Source organism: Truncatella angustata (assembly GCF_020726525.1).
Source record: "Truncatella angustata strain MPI-SDFR-AT-0073 chromosome Unknown BKA67scaffold_7, whole genome shotgun sequence".
Lineage (NCBI taxonomy): Eukaryota > Fungi > Ascomycota > Sordariomycetes > Amphisphaeriales > Sporocadaceae > Truncatella > Truncatella angustata.
In genome coordinates, this window is record NW_025763387.1 from 1,109,774 (window position 1) to 1,129,890 (window position 20,117).

A 20,117-nucleotide genomic window follows, 5' to 3' on the forward strand; every position below is an offset into this window, starting at 1 on the left:
TTAATTGTTGAGTACACGCGGTTGATGAAGCTCGACACCATTCTAGATACCGAGGCTGAAAGTGAATGTTCTCGACAGCGAAATGTCAAATGTGGCCATATATGTTTTAACATCATTAACATATTGCGAAACCATGTCGAACCTTCCTTAGCTTAAGTTGTGTTAGCCGTCCTTCTCTCACCTAGCATGTACAGCTCGCCTTTCTTTCAGGCGCGAGACAAGAAACAAGGTAGTGATGGACTCGTATCACTCTAATTTGATGAGCGATCTACTAATGACTCAGACACGATTAATTATCATGGCTCTCTAGCAAACGGGGACAAGATGACATGATCAACGAGATGCTAAATGTCGTGGGCTAAATGTCGTGGACGGCCATGTCTATGAGAGGGATACGCCGCAGGAAGCACTGAGTAGTGCGCACGTGTATGCAAGTCGTTGCAACAAGGCATCACAAATTGGAAGTCACAGAAACGTACGAGGTGTAGCTAAATTATATGTGATCATGCATTGTCAACTAACCTATTTATTTGGTATGGAACTCCCTTCCCTCACTATACACTTCATATAAAGTATGTAGCTATCAGCATCCAAGCTATCGATAAGCCCCCTTTACCCCGCCAACCCCTCTAAACAAAAGTTCCCTATTGACATTCAGCTCCTCACCTTACGTTGGGTACGCATTATTTATTTAGCACCACCCATCGCAGCACTCGCACGCACCCTCTATACCTTTCTGAATCAAGAAACGCCTGTTCGCACGCATACAAACCCAAACCCTCAAAAATGCCAGCTCCATCTCCAATCAAGATCGCAACCCAAGCGGTCACCCGTCTGACGACCGAAGAGAAGTACTACCAGAAGGAGCTCTCCTCGCAGAACTCGAGAATCGAGAAGCTCGAGGCGGACCTCAAGGCCGGCAACGATGCGGACGGCAATGCCGAGTTCGTGATAAGGCAAGAGGTGAGCTGGCCACTGAGCACTTTTCCAGAACCCCCTCCCCGCCCGGCTAGGGCCTCATGATGGCTAATATGGGTATTATAAAACAGGGAAAAGCCCTGGAAGAGACCAAGGCTGTCTTCGGACCCCTGAAGCAGCGCATCATCGAAGCTGCTCAGCGGCTGGAGGAGCAGATCGCAACGGCGGAAGACGACAACGGCACCAACGCAGAGGAGCTGGCCAAGGCAAAGGAGGTTCTTGCCAGCGTGCCGAAAGATGATGCCTAGATTTGGTCCGACGACTTTAATTATGGGGGAATAAGAGAATCACCAGGGCAGACGGGCTGTATGATTACGAATGGGATGACACTATGATACCACTTTGAGGATCGAAAATAGATCAACTTCACGATATGATGAATGCACTGATTCGATGCAAGGAGAGCAAAGCCAGCGAACGTAGGTCCATGAACATGTTTGTCTTAGCAGCTTGGGTATCATTTTCGCACGCTATAATTCTGTAGTTTACAGTCCTCGTTCCATCATGCAACATGTCTACGTGGTGTCCATCGTATCGCCATTACCGGCTGGAGCATCCACCGTAATCTGAGGTGTTGCTTGACCATCCGCCGCACCACCTTCTACCATGGGCGTATCGGCAGCCTGGGCCGGCTCGCCCATCTCGACATCTTCTCCCTCTTCGGGCTCGTCCTTAAGATCTTGACTCTCCGCTGCGGGAGTGCCTACAGCGGAACCCTCAAACCTCAAGCTCGGGGCCTGGCTTCCTCCCCTAGAAAAACCACCACTTGTATCCGGCTTGGGCTTCAAGCTATCTCCACCAGCATGCGCACCATCTTCTGGTGCTGGCGTCCGACCACTGCTGCTACCCGGTCGCGGCGTACCGGCTCCCTCACTTCGAGGCGCGGGAGTCGCATTACCGCTCGGGCTGCCCTTGGCGGGCGTCTCCCCGTCCTCATCGCCCGCATCCTCGTCCATGCCCTCTCTCCGCTCGACCTCCTCCTGCTCGTCCCTGATGATCCTCCGCAGATTCACGCCCTCCTCGACCAGCTTGTCGAACTGCTCCTTCCTCTCGCGCCACGTGCCGCCGTAGGTCTCGCTCTCGCGCTGCAGCTCCTCGCACTCCTCGGTGAGCTTCTGGATGTTGACGTGCTGCTCCTCCCGCGTCCGCAGCATGCGGTTGCCCGTGATCTTGTCGGCGAGCTCGTCGAACTTCTTGCGCTGCGCAAGGGTCGCGCGCGCCTCCTCCAGCTGGGCGCGCAGGGCGGCGTTGGACTGCCGGACCGACTCCATGGTGTCCAGGATCTGGCCGCGGTCGCTGGCGTAGCGCTCGCGCTCGGCCGCGTTCTGCGTCGCCAGGAACTGCAGCCGGTCGACGACCGCGTCGAACGCCTGGAAGTCGAAGAGGATGTCCTCCTTCAGCGCGTTGGCCTCGGCTGACAACGCCGATGCGTCGTGTCGCGGATCTTCCGTCCTGCCATCGGCGGCTCCGTCTGGCGGTGGTGTGGGTAGCTTGAAGACGTTGGGGTTCGTAAAGCTACCCGGCGCCAGCAGTCGCTTGGTCAGGCGCAGGAATGGCCTGGTTTCTAACGGAAGGAGGCGCTTGTGATGCAGTTCATTCTCCTCCGCGTCGTCGAGTAACCCGTACTGATTTGGCGCCATGGTGAGAATCAACGACTGGAACGAAGTAATAGCTGAAGAATTGAACAAATGTCAAACCGTAAGCTTATGGACACCTCCTACAGTGTTGAGGCTAGACTAGGCCAAAATTGTGAAGAGGTTGTCACGGGTCAGGTGCTCCATACGCGGAGGACTAATCTGTAATAGCACTAAAGTCGCGACCAGCTAGTCCAAGGCCAGCTCGTAGTCGCGGTTATAACGATTATTGCTCGCTTAGTTGCATGTAGCACCTCGGCCACTTCAGAGTGGATTAAAATAGCAGTGAAATCTTTCAGACTTGAGTACAAAGCGCCGGATCTGGTATTTTATGGATCCTTAGCCAACCAAATGGACTTCTTGGGCTGAGATCCACATTAAAACCATGTTTCAAGGAATCTCACTCAGTTTATTTAGTAGCAGCATATTGTCTATACAACCCACCAAGGCCCAGCACTAGTCAAAGGTACATTCAAAAATATCATGAGAACGATGATTCATTGGTGGTTTTTCATCTAGAGTGTCCATTGTTACGTTATCTACGTTAACCACTTAGTCCATAACCGATCCCGAGTAAAACGATGGAACATTTTCTACGTTTGTTGACTGGGACCACGCTGGACTTCAGTCTGCGATCCACAGCGTGCTTTGAATTGTGAAGCCGTTCAGCTTTAGTGAGACTAGTACAAAGAAAACCGCACAAAAATGCCAAAACATTCAACACCGGGGGTTCCGCAGTGGTCACCTGCCTGGGTGGTGAAAGGGGGCTACTTTCCTTGCAGCTTATAATACGGTAACGTGTAGCCTTCACCACGCTAGACTATCCTGCCCTCCGTTCTATACGTTTTACGACTGAGAACAATCACGGGCATATCTCTGAATGGGGCGCTTTCTTGCATTCATAAGCTGATATACAAGCTGTCGCATTTAGTGAAATAGAATCTCGAATGTGGCTCTGTCGGTATTCCTTTAATTACGGTCTGGCATCTATATGCCTGGCCACTCCCTAATATTCTACGGTAGGCGAGAGGGACTAGCGGTACGCAACACTCTGTACTGGATTGAGAAGGACATGACAAGGTGTTTTATCCCTCCCACCACCAAAAAAAATAAAAATTTGAGCCGTTGTCGCCTCGATCCTATCTTTGCTGTTATCTGTCCGTTCAAGATCCAATTCGTAGATGATACGAGCAAGTATAAGTCTCATTTCTGCATATGCAAGATTGTTCAGAGCAAGTAGGCCAAACGTATTCGAGGCAAGCTTGGCAAATGACAAGTCCCAGTCCTCACCATGCTTCACAAGCCTTCAAATAAGTCATCGCTCCTCTTCATTTGTAGCCGTCTGAAAACCATATCTCTTGTGTACTTCCGGACCTCTTGCACCGAGGACGAGCCTGCAGCTGCAACCCAAATAGCCCAAAGATATTAGAGTAGAGCTGGATCTCGCGGCATTCAAGATCTATGATATCCAAGGGTGATATTGGACGCTCTCGAGAGATCCGAATGCTTGCCCGAAGACGAGATCACTAACGATGTCGAAGGTTGTCAAGTCGTACCACGCCTCGATACAAATGGCGGCGTCTTCGTTGAAGGCCTTTTGCACCCAACGTTCGAGAAGGCACCTCTAATTTTCCAGAGCACTGTATGCAGCGTCATCACGGAGCATTATTCGCGTGAGAACGAAGCAAGGCACGAGGTTTCGTCCGCCCAACAAAGCTTGCCCGTCGAAGCTATGGTGAAGCAGGAGGATATCAAGACTTGCGACGGTCTAGCCTGTGGAAGTCAGCAGATGAAGATCGTTGTTTGGTAATCGTGGTATGATTGCATATTATGTCAATGGCACATAAGAGGCTGGGCACTGCCACCGACCTGCTCGATTGGACTCCTATTGTGGAGGAGATGCATGCTTAGATTGTCACGTACAAGGGCTAGTTAGGATAAAGTTGTTTTTCGAGATTGGAGATCTGGTATACTTGCTCTGTATTTTTATTTTTATTTTGGAGCAAGTATCAGTTACGCAAACAGTCAATTAACTTACATTTGTTCAAACACCCGTCTTAACATGCTTTCAATTTATTTCCACAAATTTTCGAGGTTAAAAGCAGAAATATATATATGATCATACCATGTCGTCTTAAACTGTGATTGAAGGCGACCCCTGTCAAGAACGAGGACTTTATCCACAGCACACCCCCGGTCCCACCATAAGCAGGTAAACAACCCCTCTTCTTACTTCATATCACATCTACTGCCCGCTTCCCGAGCTGATACCATTGTTTTTCCTTCGTCCCCTTGACTTCCTTTGGTATTTCCGGCGTAGGAACACTGATGTATACGAGCCTGGATCCTCGTCATGCGGAGATAAGGTTACTCGGTGTTGTTCCATGTCTCGAATATGACGCGAAAGTCTCTTGCGAGATCACGATTGCTCAACTGCAGAACTCCCCGCCGCAATATGCAGCATTATCATATGTGTGGGGTGATGCATCAATCACAGAGGAGATATTGGTTAATGGGCAACCATTTCAGGCTACCAAGAGTCTAGCCTCAGCACTCAGACAGTTCAGGGAGTCTTACGCAGGTAAACATGGTGCGCCTTCGTTTCTGTGGGCAGACGCTGTCTGCATCAATCAGCAAGACCTGGTCGAAAGAGCACAGCAGGTTTCCATGATGGGTCCCATCTATTCCAAGGCGGATTGGGTTATCTCCTGGCTGGGTCCTTTCGATGGATCCACCGAATCAGCTTTCAGCCTTATCAAGGCTTGCGCTGGTCATGTTGAAGGGATCGTGAAGAAGATGGGCCAATACCCTGAGGCGAATATTGCCTTCATGGACTCAGAGCTCGAATTTTTAGGACAGAACTGTAGCTTTTACGAACAAAATACAGAACGCTCTGCAAGGAATGAAGCCTGGAACGCAGTGGACAAGCTTAGTGCCCATGTCTACTGGACCCGGATCTGGATTGTACAAGAGGTCGTTTTGGCGCAAAGACCAGCCGCCATCATCATCCATTGTGGCAGGGAGTCCATGACTTTCGAACAGCTAAGCGACTTCAACCTATTTACTGAGAGATTCTTGCAGCAGAAGCCGGCAAAACCTATTTTCTTTGACCAACGTGTATGGGATTGGGTTATTCATGACAGCGAGCTCTCCTTGACGTTCATCAATCTCGTTCAGGGACTGAGGAAATCCGTGCTAAAGGACGACTACCGCATAGTCTCATACATCAGTACGACGTGTCGGTCCACGGATCCAAGGGACGCCGTGTTTGGACTCTATGGACTCACAGGAGGAGAGATCGTTCCAGACTACACCAAAGAGGTGGTTGAAGTCTACATGGACTTCGTAGCTGCGGTGTTGCGCCACAGAAAGTACAAAAACTTCTTTTGTTTTGCTGGCCTTATTCATGAGAACCAAAACATCTCCGTTTTTCCATCTTGGGTGCCGAGATACCATACATTGAAAGATGAGGGGAACTATGCCGTCTTGCCACCAAATGCCTACGCCAAATCCTGGCTCGACGAAAAGCACCCGGAAGGCCCAACGATTATAGGCGAGCGCAGAATACAATTCTCCGGATTACGCCTTGATCGTTGCACAAGAGTGATTCGATATATCGGCGATCAGCAACCCGACCCACTCGAGCTTATGAAGAAGTTCTGGTGGACTTGTTTAGAGTTCCTCAAGGTGTGGGGTGATGAACATCCTAGAAACGGAACACGGCCACTCGAAAACCTGTTAAGTGCCCTGACAAGAGGGAAAGATACTCAAAGTCATCGACTACAAATCACCCCGTCGCTACAATGCATGACGGCGCATGCATTCAGGATCCTCTTGCGAACAGGGGAACCCGAGGACGACGATGCTTTCAAAGAAAAGTGCGCCTCTTTTGGTTATGCAACTCTAGAGGAGGTGAGAACAGCTCTTGATGACGCCTTCGTGGGAACTGGAGCACCTGAAATCTCGACTCTATATGAAGTCCTCACGCCGGCGGAATACGATGACGCATGCAACGCATTTAATCAAATGATCCGTCTATTGTTTAAGTGGATTGGTTGGCCACTGTTCATCACGACTAATGGACGCGTAGGACTTGCACCGCCTGCTGTTGCGGATGGTGACATAGTATGCCTTCTGGAAGGATTTTCAATACCCTGTCTGTTAAGGGGGATGGATCAGGACTTTGTGTTAGTAGGCTCATGCTATGTAAATGGCTACTCGGACGGGGAGCCCTTACAACATCTTAACGATGGCAGTTTAAAGCTTGAGGTGTTCCATTTACAATGATAGAGCCACGTCTGAATAGAGTCGCTTCCTACCGCTTCCTATTCCTCTTGGACCAATGAAATATTGCCACAAATCTCGAGCTGATGGCAAGCCACGACTCTGAAGCCATTACTATGGCCTCAGCCTATCAGAGTACTATCTGTATATAGTACTAAGATACTCTTCGAAATTAGCTATCCGGATTGTAAACTCGGCCTCCCTAGATCCGGACCTTTTTCGAAGCTAATGGTGGACGACGCATTTATCTGGTAATTTCTAACCAGGTTTAGCTGTCCCTTCTGGTGATACATCCTGTTACCGGAATGCCGCCTTTGAAAAAGCAGTGGTGGAGCGGAGCCACATTGTGAAGATCCATTATTCGAGTCTCTTAATAGCTCGACAATCACACCATGCTTAATCTACGAACCGCTCGATCTCGCATCTCACCATATCCGCTTACTGGAGATACTGCCAGCCAAAGATGATAACGAGGTTGTTTCTTGTCAACTCTTCGCTGCGCAACTCACGCCTGATCTTAGAAATGCGGCGATATCGTATGCATGGGGAGATCCGGACATGACGGACGATATCATCGTCAACGGCAACAAAGTCAGTGTGACTACAAATCTTGCTTCAGCTTTACGGCATTTCCGGAATCATAGTATGCTACAAGACAGACATTTAGTATTCCCTCTGTGGGTCGATGCTCTCTCTATCGACCAGGGCAATGTCAATGAGCGCAACCATCAAGTGGCGCACATGGGAAATATCTACAGAAACGCAGGGAAAGTTTTGTCTTGGTTGGGCTGCATGAAAATCCGGATTCGAGGAGAAACAAAGAGATCAAGACCGCTCTCAAGGCAATCCATGATCTCGCTTCTGCGATCAGGATTCCAGAGAAGACCGAGGCTGGTGCCGCAGCTACCTTTGACACTGAGAAAGGCGCAGCGTGGCTGGCGAATAATTCGTACTTTTGGATGAGCCCTGACACATACCGCGGTCGCACAAGATCGTGGCCATGGACGCTCTATGGGTTAGATGAGCTTACAAACTTGGTATACTGGCGACGTTTATGGATAGTTCAGGAGGTAGTGTTGGCCAGCTCAGACAAGCAATGCTTCGTGTACGGTGACAACACGCTCAGCTGTCCAGACTTGACACTATTCCTTGGGTTTCATGAGACGCTAAAGAGGTTACGACCGGTTTGGCCGAAGACCGTCATGTCAAAGAACGATTGGCAGATATTCGTTCACCCGAAATTCGCAAATTTCTCCATATGGGATAGGGTTATAGAGCTGAAATCCGATGAGCGGTTCTCATCTGGATATAATCTAATGGTTTGGTTCACATCATTGGCTCAGTATACCCAGGCGACCGACCCTCGAGACATGATATACGGTCTCTCCGGAATAATAGACACAATCCAACCCGATTGTACCAAGGAAGTCAATGACGTGTATCTTGACTGGATACAAGGCATTTTTTCACCGGTTTGCTGACGGCAGAGAGGACGAAGAAACGGATTTCTTATGCTTCAGTGGGTCGGGAGTGTTCAGGGACAACGATGCACTCTACGATCTCCCGTCGTGGCTTCCGCGCATGTTCTCATTGAATAACAGTCGCTTCGTATACAAAACAAAATCAAAGACATGGATTGACACCAAGAGCCCTCGACCTACTATTCGACATCGTAATTTGCTCGCAATCTACGGCGTAAGATGCGATACGGTGATTGCGTGTTTCCCCATTGACCTAGTTCCAAACAATGCGTTCGGTGACTTCATAGCTTTTCGAAGATTCTGCAGAAGTTTCTTATCTTGGCACCAAAGGAAAATGCAGTGCTGCTATCTATTCCATCTGTACGCGCTATGCTTAGTCATGTTCAGAGGATACGATCCCGAGTCGAATGAAAAGCTTCCCCAAACTAGCCAACCGAGCTCGTACGCCGCACAAATATTTCGAACCCTCATCAGCTATGACAATAGCTCTGATGACAACGAAGAGCCGAGTGAGTTCAGTGATGGGCGCTTCAATTCTTTAGAGACAGCCTTCAGAGATTGCACGAACGACAACGTGAACAAGGAGTGGGACACGCATGCTAGGATGTTTTGTACTGACCAAAGCCTAGAGTGGTTAGCGAGGAGGTTCGTCAAAATCGCCTGGAAGCTTTTCGTGAAGCGTAGCCTCTTCTTGACGTGTAGTGGACTCGTCGGCATCGGACCCATTGGCACAGCACCTGGACATGAGATCTGTATTCTCGATCAATGTCCCCAACCTATCATCCTGAGGAAGTGCCGCGAGGACCTTTGGGAACATATGGGTACCTCTTGAGTCTTGGGTTTGATGAATGATGAGCCGCGCGGGATGATGGCTCGCGGCGAGATGGAGATTGAGAGATGTGACATGTAGTGAAAAGCCTAGTGCTCAGCATGACCACCGTGCGTCTTCACAATAAATTCTGAGCCGTCTGGGGGTTGGAAAGAGGCATACAGGTTTGACTAGTCCAAGCGATCGAGCATTCAATAAGCTTTCGGATAATGCCCGCCATAGAAATGGGTTGAGATTGGTCATTCCTTATGGTTGGATCGGCTCCTGTGATAGGTCAACGCGGATCCGGACCGTTACTAGAAAGTCAACCTGCCGAGTAAGAATGATAACTAAAGCATATACCTCTTGACAGGTTGTTTGTTCTCGATGAACATTATAAGCACATTGTTGTTATGCAGAAAAAGAAATGTCAAAAAACATGTAACACTAAGAATTCCTTAGTAATTACTTGCTTGAGTATTAATTTAGCGCATTAAACATATATTAACTGATGGTTAGTGTCTGCCTGGTAAGCCCATCGCGAAGCACATTGGCATTCAAGTGTGCTGATCAAAGTAGTGGGAAAACGTGTTTGGCTTGCTTAACAGTAGTGGCCACGATCGATACGCGACCACGGCGTGAAAACGTTTAAATATCGATGATTCTCGATTCGACGAGTTTACGCAGTTTTTATCGTTATAACCAAGATTAAATCAGTGGACTACATAGCTATAAACCTAGTGCGAATGCTATGGGGTACTATTGTGTGATGTGGAAAGGAATGGAATCGTAACTATCTCAAGAGCTATAAACCGTGGCTCATATATACACATTTATAATCAATAGCTTAGGCAGTGGTTGTAACAGCCTATCAGGCTTACAATCATGGTGGCCTATCAGGTGTCAGGCAACTACGGTTGCCACTCCACGTGGTTAGCCACGGGAGCCAAGCTATTGCGATACCCAAGGAATAATATCGTATCAAAACCACTTAAATAGCTATACGTAAACAACTATATTACATTGATTTAATGTATTATTACATTAGTATCTAATTAAATATTAAATTAAAACTTTAATGATTTATAAAGTTGATATATACATATATGTAATGTTTTATAAATTAGTAAATTTTACTGAAGTCAAATCTTTACCTGTTTATAAATTAGAATTGAGATACAGCTATGTAAGGTTACACGCCGGCCTTGTAGTATTACAAAAGGGGGAATCTCTCCACCCATTACCGAGGAACCTAGAAAAGAACAAATATTGCCCCTTATCGCGCGACTTAGAACGGGCGTAAGAAAACAGGGGAATTGTTATCTATAATAAGCTGGTTAGGGCTTTCGAACGAGGACGTGGCGTGCAAGGCCCCAAGAGCTAAGCTGAACTTTTTTAATACTATATATAATCACATCCTATGTTTGCCGGTGGTTGAACTCTTGTCGCTGATAGACCTGTTGAGCTTTGATCGAGCGCCGCACCAGAGACACAATGAGTTGCATTTATTACAATTAACATGCCAATTCAGTCTTTATATGACGTGGATTCTATCTGTCTAATCCCTGACTAGATTTCTAGCCCTCCGCATCTCATCATCACTCAGTACCCATTCAATGCCGTCCTCACCCTCCGCCATGAGCTCGTCCCACTCATCGTCCTCCATGTTCGCGACCATGAGTGTCTGGCTCACCCTGCTGAACAGGTCTCTCATGCTGTAGTTGCCTTTCGCCACAATGCTGATGATGCCAGAAAAGTCCCTCTCCATCCTTATGGCACCATAGGCATTCGCCTTGCCACCGTACCTCCACACCCTCCGCTCCAGAGTGATGGCGAGCTCCTTGGCAATCCTGTTCATCAAAGAGGCAAAAGGCTTCGGCGTCATGATGCGCTCGATAGGTTTCACGAGCGCGTTCCAGCCACGCTCGAACTGCCGCTGCACGAGGTCCAACATGTCTTCCTCCTCTTCATCGTTCTGGAGCGCTATCTCAGCCAGCTCTTCCTCTGTCAGAGCGTAGTCCGCATCACGGAAGGTCTCTTGTACGGTAAGTTTCAGTCGCTTATCCACGACGTTGGAAAACAGATGTGCAACTCCTTCGGTACAAAGCTCGTTGGCTTTTAGTGAGAAGCTGGAATTCAGGCCTTTGAGGGAATTGACGACAACGTTGATGTCGTGTTCGAAGGGAAACGAGGCAGCGAGAGGGTTGGCGGGAGGTGCGCCATTGGACTGGTCCGATAGGGCGAGTCGGGGCGATATTATTCGATCCAGGTACTCGATTGCCACATCGAGACTGTTGATCAGTACGATGAAAGCGATAATCTTATCCTCCGGGGGAAAGCCACCCTGTATGGCGGGTTTCGGGTAACAGTCGTGTTGCATTCTTCTTTGAATAACACCAATGAACTCAGCGCTTAATACTCTGTTCACGGTGGGTACGACAGAGCTGACAATCTCACGCTGAGAGGTAGATAGACATCTCTCAATAACTGTGCTGACCATGTACATGACATCGTCGACTGCGGATATTATGTAAGGGGGGTTGCCGTCGACGGCCTTGTTCAAGCTCAGTGAGAGGCCTGATGGTGACTCGTCTAACTGGAATGCCTTCTCTACAGACCTCCTGAAAAAGAATGTCGACATGACTTGATATGGCGTGCCAAGCTTGGTGGAGACTTTCTTGCCCAGATTGGAGTTGGTGAGTACTTCGGGTAATGACAATGCCGCATCGGCTGCTGTATCAGGAGTCTGCTGGCTGTCAGTGCTATCGTACCAGTGATACTTTGGAAAGAAACTTACTCTGCATTTGCCTGCCAGGAACCTGGAATATAATGACCACCGGCCCAGCATAACGGCAATCTCCCTAAGCAGCTCATCAACCTCTTTCATGTCCACCCCTTCGTCTTCACTACTCCTGGCATTGGTCCCACCACCTACTGCGGGAGAGTTCATCCTAGGAGTGCCAGCCATGCCTTTAGCCGGAGGCACAAAACTTTGAACAAGAAAGGAGAAAGGATAGCTCTTGACGTCTGTAAGCCTCCTATCCACGCCTCTTTCGTCGCTCCAGGAGTCGAGAATGATGCCACCTTGAACATCAGCCTCCATCTGTAGCCTCTCGATCACTTTGACCATTTTGCCTGCGCCGTAGTGTCGTTCTACCAACCCACCATGGCCTTCTACGATCTGAGCAATGTGTTCAAAGAGTTTCGTGAGCGCGTTCGCATAGAAATAGCCATCTTTCCGCCCTTGGCCACCGGGAACCTCCTTGAGTGTCTGCCTAGCGGTACCTGCCACTCCTTGACAGACATATCGTCCGTATACCTCAAGGCCTGTGTCTCCCCTACCGATCAGAGGGAACAGCTTGAAGAACCGCGTAACCTTTGCCCCGTCGCCCTCGCCCGCCGCCTTTTCGAACTCCCTCAGGAACAGTCCGCACAAGCTCTCCTTTGCGTCCTCCAGCGTGACCCACGGCGCATCGGGCACCTCGACGCTGGGCACGATACTAGCAGCAAAGCCGCCGCGAACGATGGCCTCGGGGACCTTGGAGGCCCGCGCTATATACCCTGCGGCGGCCTCCCAGTCTTGCGGGGCGCCCATGGACCCCACGACGCCGTGGACGCAGGCCTTGAGCTCCGCCACCTGCTCGACGACCCGGAGCGTCTGCTGCACGCGATCCTTCTCGAGGTCGAGCTCCTTGACCCGGTTGGACAGCCGGCCCGCCGTGTCCGCCGCGCCAGACAGCATGCCGTTGGAGATGGAGCGCGTGGCTATCACCTGGGTGCCGAGGTTCGCGCGGAGGACGTCGAGGCGGCCGAGCTCCCGCGACAGGTCCGCCTGCGAGGAGATCAGGGCCTTGAGCCGGGAGGTGATGGCGGCCTCGCGCATGTGCAGCGCCGCGAGCGAGGCGCGCACATCGTCGAGAGAGCTGGCGTCGTCAATCGTGGGGTGGTTGCTGCTGCGGCTGTTCACCTTGGTAAGGCCGTCGGTCTTGTTACTGTTGTGGACTGCGCTGGAGTCGCCATTGAGGAGGTTAGTGGCGGACATTGGGACCGTGATCTCAGCCGGCGCATGTCGGAGGGAGGATATGGTCGTGGCCCCAGTCGTGTGTGTGTGCAGGTTCCGGGGGGGATCTCGAGCATTATTATGTATTGAGTTGTGGTTGAGGTGTCCCGCCCCGCGCATTCGGGAGAGTTGCAGTGCAGAGTGCTGGGATTCTAGCGGCTTTGACCCCTGGAAACGGTCTCCTCCTGGCGTGGCATTGGAAAGCTGGCCGCTGGTTGCGACGGGATGGTGGGGAGACCCCCTAAAGTTAGAGATCTTTCGGTGGAGTGCACTTAACATTTCGTGGGGCGTGCGCTGAGCTCAAAAGTGATGTTATCGCATCTAGTCAGAAAGTTTTCTCATGAGTCAATATTCATGCCCAACATAAATAGCTTGCCACTTTTGGAAGATCAGAAGACCAGTTGCTAAGGAACAAAAGCTATTACTGAGACTTGTCGGCCGATTCTTCATTTACAAAAGTCCTGCGAATCGTGACAAAAGTTTGACCAAACTCGGCTCTTGGTTGAGTCATCTTCAAGTTGGCTCTAAAGCGCATTTATAAGCGTTTTTATACTGTCCGAGCTGCGCTCCAGTACACACTGTTCAGTACAATGTCTCAAGACTTACCACCAGTCAAGACTCGGGTGCTGAAAGTGGGCAAGGAGATTCTTGGAAATTTTGGTCCAAGCGAGCACGTGGGACGATGGGAAGTCTCGACGGAACAGTCCTCGAGTATCAAAGTTCTGGAAGAAGCCGCGGATTACCTCAGGACCAAAGATACCCCTGTTGGGTTCCCAACAGAGACCGTCTATGGACTCGGTGCAGATGCCACGAGAAGTGGATCGGTGAAGGGGATTTACACAGCCAAGCGCAGGCCGCAGGATAATCCCCTGATCGTACACGTCGCGGATCTGGAGATGCTGCGGGATCTTCTCAAGCCTACGTCGGATGGCGCTACTACGAACGGGCACGCAGACCCCATCCCGGAGATCTATAAGCCGCTCATTTCAAAGTTCTGGCCAGGTCCACTTACAATACTGCTACCAAATCCAGAGTCGTCTCAGCTAGCCCCGGAAGTCACAGCAGGGCTCAAGACGTTCGGCGCACGAATGCCGTCGTCCCCTCTCGCCTTATCATTGATCAAACTGACCGGCAAACCTCTGGCAGCGCCTTCTGCTAACGCTTCAACGCGCCCTTCGGCCACCACTGCTGCCGATGTTCTGGAGGATATGGATGGGCGCATCGAGCTCATCCTCGACGGCGGCTCTTGCCAGGTCGGGGTGGAGTCTACGGTGGTGGACGGACTCTGCTCGCCACCCGTAGTATTGCGACCCGGAGGCGTGAGTATTGATGAGATTAAAAGCTGTGTCGGCTGGGAGGAGGTACAGAAGGCATACAAAGATCACGCCGAGGTCGGTGGAAAGGGCGAGGCGCCGAGAGCCCCGGGCATGAAGTACAAGCATTACAGTCCCAAGGCAAGAGTGATATTATACGAAGCAAGCTTCGAGCATGGCCGAAAAGGAATTGCGGAAGAGGACATCGACACGATTAGCAACCTTTCGAAAGGGGCAGAAGAGGCCGAATCAACATCGACGAGCATCGGGATCATCAGGACCCAACGCTGGGCCCCTGGCGCCAGTCTTCGATGCGCACAATTCGCCTCAAAAGGGTCATCAGATGACATAGAAGGCGACCTTGACGTACAAGAAAGCAAACTTTTGAGTGCCCAAGGCACACCTATTGGACGGGTATTTGATCTGAGTATAGGTCGAGATGCCAAGAGCGTAGCTCAGGGGCTATTCTCAGCACTAAGAGAACTGGATCGGAGAAAGCCAGATCTGATATTTGTGGAAGGGATTCCCGATAAAGACGACATCGCGGCGGCAGTTATGAACAGGCTGCGCAAGGCAGCGTCAGAAACCAGGTCGTAGAGATGTCATTAGAAGACTAAGGTTAGAGTAGACCGAGGGATGCTTTGCCCCCAGGGCGGAGATGTTTTGGGAAATAGATAAATCGACAAACGAATTTTGACCAACGCCGTGCCCTCAGATTCTAAATGCTCTTCCCGCATATGCCGTGCAAAGTGTGTCAACCCCCAAGTTACAAACCCTGGCGCAACCAATCTGTCAACTTGGCCTTTCCTAGTTGTGCCAGGTTGTTGACGCCCTGTTCGCTCAAATCGATTCTGCTCAGGTTGACGTCTTGCGTGGGCGCTTTGGAAACCCGCTGGCTGATGACGACGGGGTCAGTCTCGAGAATAATACCGCTGTGTCCATGATTAGCTCCTGTGACGGTTCTGGCGAAAGGCAGAGGCTTACGAGTCCACGATTTCGTCGATGGCAAGGGATACGAGATCGTAGTTCTCGATAATGGTCCTCTTGTCAACGGACTGCTTGAAAAGGAGGTGCTATACGATGTCAGCGTCTGTCTCGCATCACCTGACGAGGAGGCGCAAGGTGAGTGTCGAATGCACGTACCAAGGAGTCCCTGAGGGCAAGGATGACATTGTAGAGTAGGACCTCGTTCTCGTTGACGGATCCAACAACGTACATCATGACGTCCGACTCCATCTTGTAGAGGACTATTCTGTTGTCGTACAGGATGACTAGGAGGGCAGGCATCAGCGATGGGGTTTTCATGTCAACGGGTTGGGAGAGGCGTACTGTCGCCGGTCTGCTTTGCTGTCTTGTCGAGTAAGCCCTTCTCGAATGTCTTCTGGGACTTGACATCTCCGTAGGGGCTCTTTTCCGAAGCTGTCGGCACCATGGTTAGCGGTCATCCTTTTCCCTTTTTTTTTCTGTTGGGTGCGCGACGTGGCATGCGACATACCGCCTGGAGCTTGGTGGGGTTGTGAGTAGTAGTTTGCGAAGATGCGAGAGCCGTCATCAGCGGAGAGGATGAGGATGGCATTGACGGAGAAGAGGGACATTCCGGGAGCCATGTTGACGTTGGTATCGTATGGTGGGCTGAGGCGACTTGCGAAATCGGGTTCGTGGAACTGGGACTGGTACTGGAGGCGTGTCGACGTTCAAGTTGCTATGGTGTTCTTGAATTGGGGGGCGCTCACACCTAATTCCGCACAGGGGGTCAGCTCGTTTAGGCGCTACTCGCTACGGAGTCTCAGAGCATTTGGAGCGGAATTATGTTAGACCAGCTGTAGTTCCATGTGCCTGTGTGTCAGCGCAAGTGCGCAGGTGCCGGGCTTGCACAAAACAGCGACAGGCATAAAACATCAGCGCTAGACTGAAGCTGCACCTGGCACAGTGGACCCAAAGTCAAGTTGACTTGACCGAGTTGAGTTAGCCTGGCCACTTTACGCGAGAAACCCGCGTCCGTAAAATGTCGACGCGGTCTTTCGTGTTTCCTCACCAACGGGACTGCACTGAACCCACCCCTTTCAATAGCGCCCGCCTACCCTCTTTTTTTCTTCATAACTTATCACCACATACGCGACTCCATCCGCCGACAGGAAGTCTGAATCCTGCTGTTCGATTGTCTCGTCTTTGTTGCGATTGAGTAACATGTCTTCGCCGTCGCAACGTCGGTCGCAAGCTGGCACTCCCAGACGGAGCACCCGGTCTTCTCAAGCACCGCAGAGCAGCCCCGCCAACGCCAATGCCAACGCCAACGCCTCGTCGCAGAATGGAAACACCCCCCGCAACACTCGAAGCTCGCAGTTAGCCTCGAGCCCTCTCTTCTACGAGTCATCGTCGCCTGCTAACGGCAACAATGATGTCTCTTCCCCCTTGCGCCAGAACACAGAGAGTCAGAGCCAAAACGCCCGCGCTGATGGCAGCGCCGCCCCAAGTTCCCCCTTGCGGCACATGACAAACTCGCAGACTACCGGAGCTGAAAGCCAGACTGATGGCGACCGGACACCTAGAGCCAGTGGCAGCGGCCTCATTGGCGGTGAGAAGACGAATCCTCGCCTGCAGCTTCCCCTTGCGCATCGCTAATTCTTGAAACCCCCCAGACTCCTCGCCTATCAGGTACGAGGCCAGCTCCAGTCCCGGCCGTTCCCTTCACCCTCAGTCGGATCTGCGAAGTGAGGCCAGCAGCAATCTTTTTGTCGGCTCGTCAACAACTCCTAGAGCACGACGGAAGCCAAGAGGCGACATCAACTCGGAAATCTTGAGCGGAGGTCCTCGGAGTGGAAGCCGTGTCATCTTGAACGATGCCGGTCGTGTCGTGCGAGAAATCCACTCTGACGCCCACACGTTCTCAAATGTCGACCCCAACACATCCGAAGCCAACCTTTTGGGCGGACAGGACAACGCTACCATTTGGGGTACAACCGTTTCCATCGACGACACATACGCCGCATTCAAGGACTTCCTCAAGAACTTCCAGAAGAAGTATCGTATGTGGGCCGACGGAATGACTACCGAGCAAGCTGATGCCGAGCCCGATGCGAAATCTAAGCCCTACTACGAGGAATTGGGCAACATGCTGATACTTGGCACGAGGATCCTCTACGTTAACGTCCAAGACTTCAAGCTTTACCCGCCTACCAGGAAGATGTGGCACCAAATTCAGCACTATCCTCAAGAAATCGTCCCTCTGATGGATCAGTCAGTCCACGATGTCATGATCGAGCTTGCACAGGCCGAAATGTCACGTCAAAGGAGTCAAAGCAACGGAGCAGCCGCTTCACAGCGCAGCGGTGCACCAAGCTCCGACATGCAGTTCCCTAGTTCGGAAAGAAGCGAGGAGCCCGCGACACCGAGACCTCAGCAGGGCGCCAACCTCGAGGAGAAGGTCATGGATCAGACGTACATGACTCGTCCATACAATCTGGATGAGGTCACCAACATGAGAGATCTCAACCCCTCAGATATGGACAAGCTCATCTGTATCAAAGGTCTTGTCATCCGAACAACATCCGTCATCCCTGATATGCGCCAAGCATTTTTCAGATGCAATGTTTGCAACCATTCGCTCCTTGTCGGTCTGGACAGAGGAAAGATCAGGGAGCCCACCGCTTGCCCTCGTCCACTTTGCGATTCCAAGAATTCCATGCAGATCATACACAACCGATGTGAGTTTGAGGACAAGCAAGTCATCAAGCTGCAAGAGACTCCTGATGCTGTGCCCGCTGGCCAGACGCCCCATTCAGTTTCTGTCTGTGTGTACAACGAGCTCGTCGACTTCTGCAAAGCTGGTGACCGTATTCAGATCACTGGTATTTACCGTGTCAGCCCTGTCAGAGTCAACCCTCGTATGAGAACTGTAAAGAGTGTGTTCAAGACTTTTGTTGATGTTGTACACGTCGCAAAGGTGGATAGCAAGCGCCTAGGTGCAGATGTGTCAACGCTCGACGACGAATCGAACGATACCGAGAATCAGATCGAGGAGGCGCGTAAGATCACACCCGACGAAGAGGAGAAAATCAAGCAGACCGCAATTCGAAGGGATATTTACGAACTTTTGTCCCGGTCACTGGCTCCATCTATCTTCGAGATGGACGACGTCAAAAAGGGAATTCTTCTGCAAATGTTTGGTGGCACCAACAAGACTTTCCATAAGGGAGGCAACCCCAAATACCGTGGCGATATCAACGTACTACTTTGTGGTGATCCGTCGACAGCGAAATCGCAATTGCTCAAATACGTGCACAAGATCGCGCCGCGAGGCGTCTACACGAGCGGAAAGGGTTCGTCAGCGACCGGTCTCACAGCCTATGTCTCGCGTGATCCCGAGACACGCCAGCTTGTGCTCGAGTCTGGTGCTCTTGTTCTGTCAGACGGTGGTGTCTGTTGTATTGATGAGTTCGATAAAATGTCAGACGCAACACGCTCCGTCCTGCATGAAGTCATGGAGCAGCAGACGGTCTCCGTAGCTAAAGCTGGTATCATCACGACACTAAACGCGAGAACCAGTATCCTCGCCTCCGCCAACCCAATCGGTTCCCGCTACAACCCAAATTTACCCGTTCCGCAAAACATTGATCTTCCGCCAACCCTATTGTCCCGTTTCGATCTCGTATACTTGATTCTGGATCGTCAAGATGACAATGTTGATAAGAGAATGGCGAGACACTTGCTCTCCATGTACCTGGAAGATAAGCCTGAATCTGCCGCTACAGATAATGAGATATTGGTAAGTAGACGATACACAATTGTGGAAGAAAGAAAGAAAAAAAAATCATTTTCGCTAACGCGCTCACAGGATGTTGAATTCCTCACGGCATATATCTCTTATGCGCGGGAGACTTGCCACCCTAGTATTTCTCAGGATGCGGCTCAAGCACTCGTAGACAATTATGTCAAGATGCGCAAGCTCGGTCAAGATGTTAGAGCTGCTGAGAAGAGAATCACAGCCACAACTCGTCAACTTGAGTCCATGATCCGTCTTGCTGAGGCCCATGCCAAGATGCGCCTCTCCCAGACAGTCACCAAGGCCGATGTAGAAGAGGCCAATCGCTTGATCCAGTCCGCCCTGAAGACCTCGGCAACTGATTCCCAAGGTAGAATTGATATGAGCCTCTTGAATGAGGGTGTAAGCTCTGCCGACCGCAAACGCAAGGAAGAGATGAAGACCGCCGTGCTCGCTCTCTTGGACGAAATGACAAGCGGTGGACAAAGTGCGCGGTACAGCGAAGTCAGCAGGCGCTTAGGCGAAGGTGCCAGTCTTCCCGTCGAGCCGGCCGACTTTGCGGAGGTCATGCGCGGCCTTGAAATGGAGGGATTGATTATGGTTAGTGGCGAAGGCGCCAGAAGGGCTGTCAGAAGAGTTACTGGTGTCGCCTAAATCGATGGCCTTATGAGGAGTAATGCATGGCTTAGCGATTATGGTTGATGATATTGGGGACACTGTAGATTTTTGAGGCGTTGGTGCCACTTGCAAGACTTTGTGCAAAGGCGGTTCAGAAAGTTGGATGTTAATGAAGACGA

At 50.8% G+C, this 20,117-nt stretch overlaps 8 protein-coding genes across 8 annotated transcripts; 5 read left to right on the forward strand and 3 right to left on the reverse strand.

Annotated features, from left to right (window-relative positions):
* The first annotated feature begins 646 nt into the window (after window positions 1–646).
* On the forward strand, window positions 647–1,413 carry BKA67DRAFT_575251 (tubulin binding cofactor A). The gene is made up of 2 exons (XM_046103485.1): window positions 647–963; window positions 1,050–1,413. The coding sequence occupies exons 1-2, from the start codon at window positions 787–789 to the stop codon at window positions 1,224–1,226; spliced, it is 354 nt and encodes a 117-aa protein (XP_045955089.1). The 5' UTR covers window positions 647–786; the 3' UTR covers window positions 1,227–1,413.
* On the reverse strand, window positions 1,414–2,264 carry BKA67DRAFT_575252 (uncharacterized protein). Its single transcript, XM_046103486.1, has one exon. It carries the CDS (start codon window positions 2,247–2,249, stop codon window positions 1,494–1,496), a length of 756 nt encoding a protein of 251 aa, XP_045955090.1. The 5' UTR covers window positions 2,250–2,264; the 3' UTR covers window positions 1,414–1,493.
* A 2,360-nt stretch (window positions 2,265–4,624) lies between these two features.
* BKA67DRAFT_575255 (heterokaryon incompatibility protein-domain-containing protein) lies at window positions 4,625–6,924 on the forward strand. Its single transcript, XM_046103487.1, has one exon. The coding sequence runs from the start codon at window positions 4,941–4,943 to the stop codon at window positions 6,897–6,899; it is 1,959 nt and encodes a 652-aa protein (XP_045955091.1). The 5' UTR covers window positions 4,625–4,940; the 3' UTR covers window positions 6,900–6,924.
* Window positions 6,925–8,629: 1,705 nt separating this feature from the next.
* On the forward strand, window positions 8,630–9,209 carry BKA67DRAFT_693903 (uncharacterized protein; the record flags this gene model as incomplete). Its single annotated transcript, XM_046109258.1, has 1 exon — window positions 8,630–9,209. Exon 1 carries the CDS (start codon window positions 8,712–8,714, stop codon window positions 9,207–9,209), a length of 498 nt encoding a protein of 165 aa, XP_045955092.1. The 5' UTR covers window positions 8,630–8,711.
* Window positions 9,210–10,743: 1,534 nt separating this feature from the next.
* Window positions 10,744–13,227, reverse strand: BKA67DRAFT_522724 (COG4 transport protein-domain-containing protein; the record flags this gene model as incomplete). Its single annotated transcript, XM_046098404.1, has 2 exons — window positions 10,744–11,931; window positions 11,983–13,227. 2 exons carry the CDS (start codon window positions 13,225–13,227, stop codon window positions 10,744–10,746), a joined length of 2,433 nt encoding a protein of 810 aa, XP_045955093.1.
* Window positions 13,228–13,835: 608 nt separating this feature from the next.
* Window positions 13,836–15,155, forward strand: BKA67DRAFT_538612 (DHBP synthase RibB-like alpha/beta domain-containing protein; the record flags this gene model as incomplete). The annotated part of the gene is made up of 1 exon (XM_046100489.1): window positions 13,836–15,155. The coding sequence occupies one exon, from the start codon at window positions 13,836–13,838 to the stop codon at window positions 15,153–15,155; it is 1,320 nt and encodes a 439-aa protein (XP_045955094.1).
* An 84-nt stretch (window positions 15,156–15,239) lies between these two features.
* On the reverse strand, window positions 15,240–16,418 carry BKA67DRAFT_368027 (Longin-like domain-containing protein). The gene is made up of 5 exons (XM_046096467.1): window positions 16,054–16,418; window positions 15,888–15,977; window positions 15,702–15,829; window positions 15,543–15,631; window positions 15,240–15,490 (listed from the first exon to the last, which is right to left on the reverse strand). The coding sequence occupies exons 1-5, from the start codon at window positions 16,163–16,165 to the stop codon at window positions 15,325–15,327; spliced, it is 585 nt and encodes a 194-aa protein (XP_045955095.1). The 5' UTR covers window positions 16,166–16,418; the 3' UTR covers window positions 15,240–15,324.
* A 327-nt stretch (window positions 16,419–16,745) lies between these two features.
* On the forward strand, window positions 16,746–19,974 carry BKA67DRAFT_538613 (cell division control protein 54; the record flags this gene model as incomplete). The annotated part of the gene is made up of 3 exons (XM_046100490.1): window positions 16,746–17,133; window positions 17,198–19,323; window positions 19,393–19,974. 3 exons carry the CDS (start codon window positions 16,746–16,748, stop codon window positions 19,972–19,974), a joined length of 3,096 nt encoding a protein of 1,031 aa, XP_045955096.1.
* Window positions 19,975–20,117: the final 143 nt, after the last annotated feature.